This window comes from Hypomesus transpacificus, chromosome 2, assembly GCF_021917145.1.
Source record: "Hypomesus transpacificus isolate Combined female chromosome 2, fHypTra1, whole genome shotgun sequence".
NCBI classification, from domain to species: Eukaryota; Metazoa; Chordata; class Actinopteri; order Osmeriformes; family Osmeridae; genus Hypomesus; species Hypomesus transpacificus.
Window position 1 is genome coordinate 12375958 of NC_061061.1, and position 12931 is coordinate 12388888.

At 46.7% G+C, this 12931-nt stretch overlaps 2 protein-coding genes across 3 annotated transcripts; both read left to right on the forward strand.

Annotated features, from left to right (window-relative positions):
* Nucleotides 1-530: 530 nt before the first annotated feature.
* On the forward strand, nt 531-4482 carry ccdc106a (coiled-coil domain containing 106a). 2 transcript variants are annotated; one of them, XM_047041890.1, is made up of 8 exons: nt 531-684; nt 1202-1280; nt 1436-1540; nt 1637-1852; nt 2010-2066; nt 2244-2495; nt 2715-2879; nt 3074-4482. In XM_047041890.1, the coding sequence occupies exons 2-8, from the start codon at nt 1220-1222 to the stop codon at nt 3388-3390; spliced, it is 1173 nt and encodes a 390-aa protein (XP_046897846.1). In that variant the 5' UTR covers nt 531-684; nt 1202-1219; the 3' UTR covers nt 3391-4482. The 2 variants fall into 2 exon arrangements, with proteins under 2 accessions (XP_046897846.1, XP_046897837.1); XM_047041881.1 differs by having other exon boundaries at nt 1205-1280.
* Nucleotides 4483-6063: 1581 nt separating this feature from the next.
* LOC124481691 (splicing factor U2AF 65 kDa subunit-like) lies at nt 6064-12864 on the forward strand. The gene is given in 14 exon segments (XM_047041855.1): nt 6064-6689; nt 7071-7251; nt 7489-7569; nt 7859-7897; nt 8543-8649; nt 8786-8850; nt 8852-8938; nt 9258-9374; nt 9494-9632; nt 9783-9862; nt 10052-10174; nt 10285-10372; nt 10805-11058; nt 11289-12864. Coding segments are annotated over 14 exon segments (1545 nt in total). The 5' UTR covers nt 6064-6640; the 3' UTR covers nt 11424-12864.
* The last annotated feature ends 67 nt before the right edge of the window (nt 12865-12931 follow it).

The window sequence follows — 12931 nt, forward strand, 5'->3', positions numbered from 1 at the left end:
AATTGAAATTAAAGTGTTTACTAACACACTTACCGCCAGACTCTGTTGATTTTCTATGATGATGTAGTTATGTATAACTAGCCTTCTACATTTTATTGTCGTCTATCTCTGTGTTGATTTTGTGTTGATAATCTCTTCATAAAGATTTCCCGATATGTTTCGGATTTTGTTAAGTCAAATGTTGACCGACGCCCTATTCTTTTCTTTTGTTCTTATCTTACCTCACCTACTCTGGAAATTAGGTCTGTAGAGAAACCTGTCAGACTAGATATTCTGGAGTTCATTTTACAACAGGATACTAAGTTATGTCCTAAAGCTGTTTCATACCTATGAATTCAAATGAATGTAAACGATATAATTCTCAACAAAATATATATTTTTAAATTATATATATAAATATTTGTTTCTCCTTTTTGGGGGAAAGGGGGGGGGGGGGGGGGGGGGGGGGGGGGGGAGTGGAGGGGAGAGTGGAGGGGGGGGGGGGGGGCATTTTTTTGTCACATGACGTCTTGGTTTTTATTATCACCGGAAATTGCGTTGGGAGAAGTCCACACCGAAAGAAAAAACGCGATAATTGTTATTGTTAGTAAGCTAACCTGTGCCGATGGTTGAATGCTTAAGCCGCACAAAATGACAGATAATTAACAGAGCATAACAAGTGCCTGTGTCCTTACGACGAAAACGGTACGTGCACCATTGACTGTGCTCGAAAAAAATCGTGTGTTTTGAGTAAATAAAGTATTCGGTGTAATAATGTTAGATAGATAGCTTACTGAAAAGCAATGTTGTTCGCTAGCTACCCTGCTAACGTGTCCATTTTTAATTATAGGGCTATGCCACCTCTTGCATTTTCCTACAGCTTCGTAGCGTCAGCAAGCTATCTGGCTAAAGCTGTAACTTTCATCTGCCAAAATACCTAATAATTGCCTACCACTCGGTGTCCATTCTTGACTTTAATTATGCACGACATTTATTATGACATGCAATTTATTGAGAGATGATCTTCCATAACAAAGTTAAGGATAAAGCTGCATACATTCTCAGCAGTTCATACTAGGCTCAATTTATTACAGTAAATAGAGGAAACGAGTCGCTCTGGTAATATATATGTTACCTAGGTTAAATCATAACATAGTTGCTAACTGGCTAGCGATCTAGTGTAGCTATAAATCAAGCTAAAATGTGTTCTTATTTTGGGTAGTAGGCTACAGATTGCGAGATGGAGGATGGAAATTTGAACGACTCTGCACCCACGTCCAAGAGTTCCCACCACTTGCAGAGTAAATATACATGCCACAGCGATAGCCACAGAGGAACTATCGTTGACACTGTCATTAAATCCTTTATCTATGCCTGTATTTTTTATTTTTTATCAACAATAAAGTATGTATGCATTCACAGCCTGTATTTTTAGCTTGTACTGCCCTCTCATCAGCTCCCAAGAACGAGGATGCCTATGAAATCGCCATTCCTTTTGAGGAGGACAACTTTATACAACAACAGCAAAGTTTTTTCAGCCAGAATGAAACAAACTTTGAAGGTAAATGTCAAAATCAAAGCTCCTACTTCTTGACCTGAATGCCTTCCATATTGGCTTCGACCTCTAACCTTTGACCTCTCCCACGCCCCCCTTTAGAGTCCCCTACCCCAGCAGGCCCCCCTGTGGCAGGCAGCTCCTACCTGCTCATCACCAACCTGCGGACCCAGTTGCAGATCTCCCTAGAGAAGAACTCGTGGCTGGCGAAACGCATCGAGGACCTGGAGGAAGAGAGGGACTTCCTCCGCTGCCAGCTGGACCGTTTCATCTTCTCCACCAAGACCCAGGGGCAGGGGCAGAGCCAATACAGCAACGGTGAGGGTGCGGGGTTGAGGAGAGGAGGGAGAGGGAGACAAGCTGGAGAATCTGTTTTCCCGTCAAGGGCTTGCTGACCGGAGCTTCGGTAAGGAGGCTGGAATTGGGGAAGGTGGTGAAATAAGATCTTCATTTTATTTAGTTTTTGTTCCTGCAGGTTATGGGTCGAGACGGTTCACGTGGAGGGGAAGGAGAGAGGGAGACCGCCCTGCTGGTAAAAATGATATATTCCACTTCCTCTAACTGCTCCACTGTGATACCTTTTTTTGAATATTAAGTTGTGAAAATGCCCCAAGCATAACTGAAGACATTTTTAGACAGTGATGTTGTGGAAACACCGAACAAACCGCGTCACCCCTTTCATCGATCTTATATGTTCCAACCCCTTCAGAGCAGAAATCGGACTCCCGGCCCTTCGCCTCTCGTCAGTTATTACAACGACGACCAGCCCCGTCCTCAATGGCGCCTCCCAAAAACCACACCTCCAGCCCGATAGCCAGTCAGATTGCTTCCATGAGTGCCATGTTCAGCTCAGGAAATTCCCAGACTCTGCTGCAGGCCCACAACAGTGTCGGGGACAGCGGCATTGGCAATAGCAGACAGAGCATAAATGATATGACTGCGCATGGAAGTGCTGCTCCAGGTATGGCCGCTTATATACCAAACTCATGTATGGCACTGTGCTATAAGGAAGGAATGAGTGTGTGTGTATAAACGCTTCATGTTTGGCATGAAACATGCTGTGGACATGCTGGAAAGGGTGTTTGGCACTAGAGTTTCTCTTTTCTTCTGTGTTGTTCCTGTAGTCTCTAATGGGTTTCGTGACATATCATTAGTGTTGTTGTCTCTTGTCATGACCCAGATTCTCTCTCGCTCCTGGGAGAGAGTGATGAGTTTCTGGAGCAGGACAGCTACATGGATGAGGAGGAAATGATCTCAGGGGAGGATGTGATGTCACAGAGCATGAGCAGCATGCACTCGCTGAAAAGGCGGCGGATTTTCCAAGTTCCGAGGGAGCGACAGAGAGGTGAGGGACAGAATCTTTCCAGAACATTTCACTCACTTATTTCAAGTTATAAACATGCTTTTCCTCTTTCTTCTTCTCGACTCAGTCGAGATGGCAAAGGCGCGTCTCCACGCATGTTCTCACCCTGTAACCTCCTTCAATCTCACTGACTCCTAAGTGGTTCTGTGATTCGTCGGCCTTCTCCTGTCTTGCAGTAAAAGATGCTGCCGGGGTGCTTTTCCGCTACAAGAAGATCCTGCTCACCTACCAGCACCTGAAGAACATGTCAAAGGCCTTCCAGATCCACGGGGTGGACCGCAACACGGTGGCCTCCACCACTCCCATCGCCGAGCTGCTGCTGGTGGCTCCGGAGAAGGTGGCGGAGGTGGGGGAGTTTGACCCGTCTAAGGAGAAGCTGCTGGACTACGCCCGGCGCTGCTACATCGCCCTGGACGAAGAGACGCTGACCAGAGTACAGGCCCTGAAGAAGAACAACCTGCTCCTGCCCATCTCCTACAGGTTCAGACACTGAGAGAGCCTGCTCGGGGACTCGCTCTGAGACTAGAGGAGGGGGAGGGGCACGGTGCTTTTGCTGCAGCAGAGCGGCTGAGCTCCCAGGTGCACTGACCTGAGCCAGGTGGAGCTTTGTGGTTTCCATGGCGCCCGGGCATGAAGAGAAGCAGTTGCTGCAGCTGGAAACGGAGATCCCTACTCTGGAACAAGACCAGGACCTTTTTATCTCTTCCATTCCTTCCTGGGTTATGTGACATATCCACGAGATTGAGCAATGTTTGGAAGGTTACATGTGGTGGTCGACTATGTAACTAAGGGATGGGAACCCCTTTCCCTGGAAGTCCATGTTGATGTTAGGTTTTCCTTTTCACCCAGGTGATAATAAGAGTCCCTTCTGAATCAGTACCCAGATAGACGTTAAGACATAAAACAACAACAGCCAAGCTGCTATCAGCAGCTTGAATTTGAGTAGCTCTGGACATTTTGCTGAAAATCATTCAAAATCCAAAGGTCATGAACTGTGGCATTCCTTAGTTAACCAGAGTGAGTGAACTGAGTGATTCTTAAACTAAGATGAAGCCTTGTTTTGGGAGTAGATTTGGAACTTACATGTAAACAGACCATGTGACTGTATGTATGTTTAATACTGCAGCATATTTACATACAGTTCTCTTCATGAGTACCACATGACACATGGGATGGCAAGTTTTTATGCAGGAGGTTTCAAGGACTGGCCGTGGTGCAATGTTAATATAAATGCTATGAGATCAATTTTGGAAATGGTTGCTGTATATTTCGTGACATGGTACAAACGTTACCCTTTATGTCTTTGTGTCACAATAGTCTTTGACTTCACATACTATAAAATTATGTTGATTTAAAAAAAAGTTGCCTAGCACCCTCCACAGTAAAAAATAAATAATAATATTCCAGTACTTTCATTTTGTTGAATTATCTTTTGGAAAAGCATCCGCCAGCTATTGGACACTTTCCAGAACACAAATCCTGATCCGATTGTGATACTCTAGTGTCTAGTCTGGGAGTCAGATGGCTGAGTGGTGAGGGAGTCGGGCTAGTAATCAGAAGGTTGCCGGATCGATTTCCCGCCGTGACAAAAGACGTTGTGTCCTTGGGCAAGGCACTTCACCCTACTTGCTTCGGGGGGAATGTCCCTGTACTTACTGTGTCGCTCTGGATAAAGAGCGTCTGCTAAATGACTAAATGTAAATGTAGTCAATTGCATTCTCTTTTTTCATTTCTTCGGGATAAGAAGGACAAGAATATTGCATATTTTAAAGAGGGAAACTGACTTTGACAGCAAACTGAACATAAGGGAGCATAACTCCACTGTTGTTTAAATGCGATCAAATCGTTTTAACATTAACACTTGATCAGCTCATATGCAGGAAACTCTGGTAATCCTGTCAGATGTGCATCTGATCAATGCTATTGTGAGAACAGTGCTACTATAAGGCCTTCCTGTTTAGTTGGGATGCATCATTTTGTTGCTTCAGAATTTACATCATATCGCAGAGACGGTGTTTTATGTATCCTTTGTGCTGTACAAAAAGTTACAGTAAATATTTTATATTATTGGTATTGGTATGTTTTTTGTAAATTACACAATTTGGTCAGAACTTTAGTTTTCATACTCTTCTATAATATATGAATCAGAACTAACACTATGTGTCTTTCATTTACAACGTTTATTTTTATCAACAGAAATGGTTTGAAAAATAACCAGATTTTAACCCTAGTTCTTATCAATTTCCCCTCCAAATGCAAGGCTTTTCTTTTGACTTTTTCTTCTTTTTATACAGACTTGGGTTTTGACTGAACTGTTATGTAAACTAATAGACTAACAACAGGACATTTGTTTATTGTCGTTTGTTATGTTAATATTATACTGGTACTGATAACTGGTGAGATCCCGTGACAATTGAAGCACAGGGCATGATGTGACAATATGCCTCTTCAGGTCTTCAGCCTTCTCACAGTAACATGCAGGGAAAAGTGTCAATATATACGATTCATAACTGGTTAACTCATGTTCAACATGTTTGATACGGGTCAGAGGTGTCTTTGTTTGCCTTTTTAGTATCCAATTAAACAAAAGCACTATAAATGTAAACACTGATGGAGAGATGTCTAGCCTGCACTTTTTAAAGAAAGGTTTCCAGTATTTAAGAGTCACAAGTAGTTGCCAATATATTGAGTAAGCTGTAAGTGTCACTGAGAAATAGTATCTTGTTATTACCAGTGTTACTGTAAAGACACAATGCAATTAAATAATTTGATTTCATACGAAAATAGCTTGGGTCTATTTGTTTTCTTTTTTTTCAAAAGGTTGCTCAAATTCGAACAGTAAAGTTCAGATCCCAAAAATCCAATGAAAAAATAATTCGAGATTCAGAAATTCTAATATAACTAAATTCAGGCTGCTCAAATTCAAATGTTGAAATTTAGATCCCAAACATTCGAACCAATCAGAAATTAGGATGTATGGTAAACGACTTCAACCATAGCTGATAATAATTAAGAACCTGGCTGCATATCTACAGTAGTTTTGATGGAGACAATTCACTAACTTGAAGTCTTTCCCTGCAAACAAATGTAAAATAGTATCCATCTCTCACGTAAACGCCCGATTTACTGAAGTATGTCTTCCGTTCATTGGAGAACGAAAAGGTCACGAGTGCAACAACTTCCTGTGTCACAGGGTGCCTGGGAGAAGGGAGAGCAAGAAGCGGGCATACCAAATCTATCGTTGACGTTATCAAATTTTTTACTGTAAACGTAACTTTTGGGTTTCTCAAGACACCAACGGCTTGCAGTGGATCACTGTAGTGACCTTTTGATGCATATTTAGCTCACCTATCTTTTTATTCGACTTACCTACCCAGTTAACGTACACGACTCCTGCAAGAGCAGGCCCGTTCTCCAGGACGTTGCTTTATCTGGTTAGCAAGCTAGCACACCCGAACACGTTTTCTTCCTCAATGTTTTTGTCCGTTTACTTCGTATTTTGAGACCATATTGCTGTAGCTAACCCCGAGTTTTGTAATTTTTATAAGGAGTAGCACGTTTATTCTGTTTATACGTAGTTGAATGAATACTTTGCTAGCTAGCTACGTTTTTAGCTAAATTAGTGTGCCGCTCGCCGTATTTTTGCTAGCTTGCTAGCCAACGCGCTACCTTCCCGTCCAGTGAACGCAGATATAGGCTTGCATTTGCGGATTTGCAAGTGAGCTAACACATTAGCCACGAAAATGTCGGATTTTGACGAATTCGAGAGACAGCTGTCTGAAAACAAACAAGGTAATGTATTTTTTCATGCTCTTGCTTGGTAGTTAAGTCAGAATGTAGCTAGCTCTAGGGTGCAAAGCGATTGTCACGAAACTGTTAGCCTATGGATCGCTAGCTACTGGCAAGCTAATGGGCCAGACTATTTTGATTAGGCTGCAGCGGTTGTATCTAGTAGCAAACCAGCTAGCTAGTTATGCACGTTAATGTTAATCTGTTAAACTGTTAGCAACTACACCTAATTAAGAACGAATTTCTTGGAAACGATTACTGTATGGGAATTAGTGACCAGAGTAGCTGTAGTTATGAGATTACGCTTTTGATGGCTAACGTTTGTCGTATTTAATTGTCTGCTCCTTCCTTTTTAAAAACTAGAAACATTTGACCCTTTCATAGAATCATCTCATCCACACACCGGTTTTTTACTTCCCGCAGCGGAGAGAGACAAGGAAAACCGTCATCACCGCCGCTCCCCCTCACGCAGCCGCAGCAGGGAGCGAAAGAGGCGAAGCAGGGACAGGGACAGACGCAGCCGAGATCGCCGTGGGGACAGCAAAGAGAGACGGCAGAGACGCAGGTTTGGAAATGTCCTCACTTACTTACCGTAGTCTTCATGCAACGTTAGAGGCAATAGCAGAATATGCAGTCTTGTGTTCCAGCTTAATTCATACCGGTTAGAACGCCACAACTGACCTCCTTAAGCTAAAAGACCGTCATTACACTAAATTACTTTATTGATTTTTCATTGTCTTTTTTTGCATATGTTTATTGTCTTTTGTCGTTTGTTTTTATGATGTAATGCTTTGATGTCCAGACTGGAGCGCAATACAAAGGTGTCATTGGAGCCCTCCAGTGGAATAGGGTTAGATCTGACTGAAGCGTTTCAACACACCAGGCATGACTTGTCTAACACTTTTGTGCTTTTTTCCCAAGATCGGTAAAGATTTTAGTGGTTGTAACAGGTCTGCTTTAGGTGGGCTGGGTGGTGGTGGGTGTAGGGTTCTTAGTGTTTACCTTGTGCTTTCAGATGTTTAATCTTTAACTACTGGAGAGAGGGGTCTATGTCTGGAGGGGCCAGTAGAGCAGGGATAGGTGGAATTCTATGGAGTCTTTGGAGTACATCTGTTTTTGAGCTATATTGTTTGGTTGGAGTGAAATGTGAACCCCTTCCAATGTCATTTCAGCTCACCCGCTCTCAACCAACCCCAAGAGATTGCTGTAAGGTAATACAGCAAACCAACAGAGCCTGTTTCTACATCATCACAACACTCCAGTCACTAGTGATCTTGCTATGATTCTGTGTACCCTGCGCGCGCAAACACACATACACACACAATGGCAGTGAACCAGGCTCCGTGGGGGGGGGGGGCGCGTTCCCCCTCCCACCCAGGATGTGGCCCCCTCGTCTGATCTGAACGCTTGAAGATCAAAATAGGGTGCTCACACTACATATCCCCTCAAAGAATACAAATCAAACGGAGACAAGCTGGGAAGGTTCACAACGCACGGTTCCTCATGCCTTCACCCACTAGGGGAGATGGAACACAGCCAGACTCTCTGAGGTCCAGCTAGTGACCTCACCCTTCAGGCAGCCAGCCTCTCTGAGGTCCAGCTAGTGACCTCACCCTTCAGGCAGCCAGCCTCTCTGAGGTCCAGCTAGTGACCTCACCCTTCAGGCAGCCAGCCTCTCTGAGGTCCAGCTAGTGACCTCACCCTTCAGGCAGCCAGCCTCTCTGAGGTCCAGCTAGTGACCTCACCCCTCAGGGACTCACCATCATGCTTCCTGTTTGGCTCAGCTCTTCATCGAACTCTCTTCAAGTCCTTCACTGGTTTCTCTCTCTCGCCCCCCTCTGTGTTCCCCTATTCAGCCGCTCTCCGCACCGCGAGAAGAAGAAGAACAAGGTGAAGAAGTACTGGGATGTCCCTCCGCCGGGGTTCGAACACATAACCCCCATGCAGTACAAAGCCATGCAGGGTAAGAGTGTGTGATGTCCTCATGGACTTACCACAGCAACCTGGCGATGCAACAACCTGATCTGACCTGCAAGATGCTGTGTAGAACAATGTGAATGAACCCATCTCCCCCCCCTCTCTCCTCCTAAAACATTCAGCTGCGGGCCAGATCCCAGCCACGGCGCTCTTACCCACCATGACCCCCGACGGCCTGGCCGTCACCCCCCACCCCCGTGCCCGTGGTGGGCAGCCAGATGACCCGGCAGGCCCGCAGGCTGTACGTGGGCAACATCCCCTTTGGCATCACAGAGGTGAGACCCTTAATGGGGAGACAGGGGGCTGAGCGATGGAGAGACAGGGGGCTGAGAGATGGAGAGACAGGGGGCTGAGAGATGGAGAGACGGGGCTGAGAGATGGAGAGACCTGGAGGGCCACCTTTTCTCGATCAACCCGTAGTCCTATGTATGTAGAATATACGCAGAGCCAATGTGTCTGGTGTGTTCTCTGTGCTAGTATGTTGATGTTCTTGTATGTATTAACTGGCATGAGACATCATTGTTTGGCTTCTGCTGTCTGTCTCTGTAACTGTCGTTTGGTTTTGCTCTCTCTCTCTGTGACTGTCGTGTGTAGGAGTCCATGATGGATTTCTTCAACGCTCAGATGCGTCTGGGCGGTCTCACTCAGGCCCCTGGCAACCCAGTCCTCGCCGTGCAGATCAACCAGGACAAGAACTTCGCCTTCCTGGAGGTCCGTCTCACAGCAGCTGTCACATGACCCGCCAGCAGCTGTCACATGACCCGCCCGCAGCCACGGAGCCTCAGAAGAACCAGCTGTTCAACTCTCTCTTCCTGTCTTGTCCTGTGCAGTTCCGCTCTGTGGATGAGACGACCCAGGCCATGGCGTTTGACGGCATCATCTTCCAGGGCCAGAGCCTGAAGATTCGCCGTCCCCATGACTACCAGCCCCTGCCCGGCATGAGCGAGAACCCCAGTGTTTACGTTCCGGGTACGCCCGGTACAGACCAGCAGGGTCCCCCTGACCTCAGACCAGCAGAGCCCGAACCACAATCACTAGTACTAGTCGTGAAATGCACACATCCATCCAAAGCACTGCCCCTTGACTAACCCTAACCTTGTGTGTGTGTGGGCCCTGTAGGCGTGGTGTCTACGGTGGTACCTGACTCTGCACACAAGCTCTTCATCGGAGGCCTGCCCAACTACCTGAACGATGATCAGGTCAGTGTCCTCACCCTGCACCCCCTCCCTCTGCCTGACCACCTGACTACTCCCCCTCCCCCCACTCCCGCGCAGTGCGGTCCAGAACACACCGCCTCATTCCAATGGCCTGGTTCCAGTGGCTTGGTTCCAGTGGCCTGGTTCCAATGGCCTGGTTCCAGTGACCTAGAATGTTCTCTTCCCCCCCAGGTGAAGGAGCTGCTGACATCCTTCGGGCCCCTGAAGGCCTTCAACCTGGTGAAGGATAGCGCCACCGGCCTCTCTAAGGGATACGCCTTCTGCGAATACGTGGACGTCAACCTCAATGACCAGGTAACCGTGGCAGCGCACCGCACAAATCTACTGTCGGCAGCGGTGGCTTCACGGCTAACTCCCACGGTTAGATAGTGGCGGCTGGATGTTGACGTGTTTGTCGTGTGCAGGCCATCGCAGGACTGAACGGCATGCAGCTGGGGGACAAGAAGCTGCTGGTGCAGAGAGCCAGCGTGGGATCCAAGAACGCCACCCTGGTGAGGGAGGAGCTGGAGGCCCGAGGGGGAGGAGCTGGGAGCCCGAGGGGGAGGAGCTGGGAGCCCGAGGGGGAGGAACTGGGAGCCCGAGGGGGAGGAGCTGGGAGCCCGAGGGGGAGGAGCTAGGAGACATCGGATTCCAATGTTGTCGTTACGTGTCGTTTGGTGTAAAATATATCGTCTAACCGATTGTTTTTTTCTTTTCATCTTCCTCGCTGCCCTCCCGTCATCCTCTCTACCTACACGAACAATAGGAGGTTATTATGAACCTTGTTTCAGTTTTTTTATAAGCCTACTTTAAGCTGTCACTCCTATGTGAGGGCTTCATGTGCATATGCAGATGATTTAATTTCCTTGTATCCTATCTCTTGCACCCTCTTCTGCCTCTGCCCTCTCTCTCTCTCCTGTCTTTGTGGTCTCTCTCTCTCTGTACAGACGAGTATAAACCAGACCCCAGTGACGCTGCAGGTGCCGGGCCTGATGAACAGCTCAGTCAACCAGATGGGCGGCCTTCCCACGGAGGTGCTCTGCCTGATGAACATGGTGGCCCCCGAGGAGCTGCTGGACGACGAGGAGTACGAGGAGATCGTGGAGGACGTGAGGGACGAGTGCAGCAAGTACGGCCAGGTCAAGAGCATCGAGATCCCCAGACCTGTGGACGGCCTTGAGGTCCCTGGGACTGGCAAGGTGCGTGGGTGTGTCGGTGTGTGTCGGTGTGTGTCGGTGTGTGTCGGTGTGTGTCGGTGTGTGTCGGTGTGTGTCGGTGTGTGTCGGTGTGTGTCGGTGTGTGTCGGTGTGTCGGTGTGTGTCGGTGTGTCGGTGTGTGCGGGAAAGTCACTCATGCTTTGCAAGGTTCCTGGATCTTATCTATTTTTGTCATTTCATTCGTCTGCCTCTTTCTCTGTCCTCCTGCGCAGATCTTTGTGGAGTTCATGTCGGTGTTTGACTCCCAGAAGGCCATGCAGGGGCTAACAGGAAGGAAGTTTGCCAACCGGGTGGTGGTGACCAAATACTGCGACCCCGACGCCTACCATCGCCGAGACTTCTGGTAGAGGAGGCTGGAAGAGAAGGGGGTGAGGGGCGGAAAGGAAGGAGGAAGGGATGGAGGGAGGGATGGATGTCCCAGGTTTTAGTTGACCTCCAGCCTGTATCTTTAGGCACTCGTGCAGGGATGTGAACACCAAAGGCTTTTGGTGTCAAAGCTTCCTAGCTTTTCCAAAGGCACCTCTTTTTTACGCTGTATTTGTTCCATACCTGCAGGACATGTCTAAAGGTGGGGGCTCCGGGGCAGTTAGGCGCTGCGGAGACGACTGCAGGGGGAGGGTTTCTATTCAACTAAACGGGAGGGGCTTGGGGGGGGGAGAGATTTTGAGAATTGTGTGTAGAAACAGGTAAGCGAGGGGCTTAAACGATTTTTATACTTTGTGAGAAAGGGATGTCATCATTGGGGGGGGGGGGGGGGTGCCACACAATGAGGTTTGTATTTAAGTGAAGAGGGGTAGCCTGTTTCAGTCCTTTCGAGGACAGGAGGGCGGGTGGCTAGGTGGTTTTAGGAGGAGTTACAGGCAGTGAGGGTTGACAGTTGGAAGTTCCACCCACTGATGCAGAACATCTCGAGGGAGGTTGGGGGAGTACAGTGCAGTGGGGAGTGATTGATAAGTAGGCCCCTTATTTCATCAACAATTTTTCAGGTTTGAACTCATTTTGTTTCTTCATCTGGCTACACTCATCCTTCCATACGTGTGTGTGTGTGGCTGTCATTAGGGGAAGCTTTAACTGTGTTCATGTAAGACTGTAAAGATCTGAATGTCAACGTTCATCTGTTCAATACTGTAATTGACTAGATACGCTGATCTGACTTGCGACATCTTAAATTGCAGTTTCTGAGGGTGAATTGGAAGTATGGTGTTTGAACAGTGCCCACATGTGTTTTGGTGTTTTTGTTTGATATTTGGTTTAAAAAACAAAAAAGAAGAAAAAATAACAAAAAAGTATCCACCATCTTGTCAATGTCACCATCTCCATTATTAGCAGGTGACCTTTCACCTTCACCTTCACCCTGCAGAGGAGCTAGAGAGAGTCACATGTTAATGAACAGGGAAAAAACGTTGTTGTTTTGTTTATTTTTATTAGCTCTTGATTTTTAAGAAGCATAAATCAAATAGGTAATGAGGAGGGATCTGTCTAGCTCTGAATAAAAGCCTTAATGTTACGTTTTCATGTCAAGGTCTGATAAGGTAGAAAATAGGTTACTCCTCGATCTGTCTTTGAATATGTCTATACATGTCAGCATTTCATGGCTTCAAATTGTTTAATTTGGCAAATACCTAAGTAACTAACGCATCGCTTTGTAAGATTCTTCTGTTTTTTTTTTGCCTCCTATTTCAAACTGATCTTTGTGGGATGGAAGCTAGAAATGTCTTGGACCTGGTTGTTTTAGTATGTGCCACATCTGACCCCTCTCACCAGACAAAATAAACATAAATATGAATACCAATGGCTCATGTTTATAACTTGCCTATTGAAGGTAGTTTAAGGACTCTTCTTGGCATGTTATTAC

What these genes read in the sequence shown, in the direction of transcription:
- ccdc106a (XM_047041890.1), top strand. Translation starts at nt 1,220, where the DNA reads ATGGAGGATGGAAATTTGAACGACTCTGCACCCACGTCCAAGAGTTCC. An exon ending in GAGTTCCCACCACTTGCAGA is followed by an intron (nt 1,281 to 1,435) that starts GTAAATATACAT and finishes CCCTCTCATCAG; the next exon opens with CTCCCAAGAACGAGGATGCC. An exon ending in TCCGAGGGAGCGACAGAGAG is followed by an intron (nt 2,880 to 3,073) that starts GTGAGGGACAGA and finishes CCTGTCTTGCAG; the next exon opens with TAAAAGATGCTGCCGGGGTG.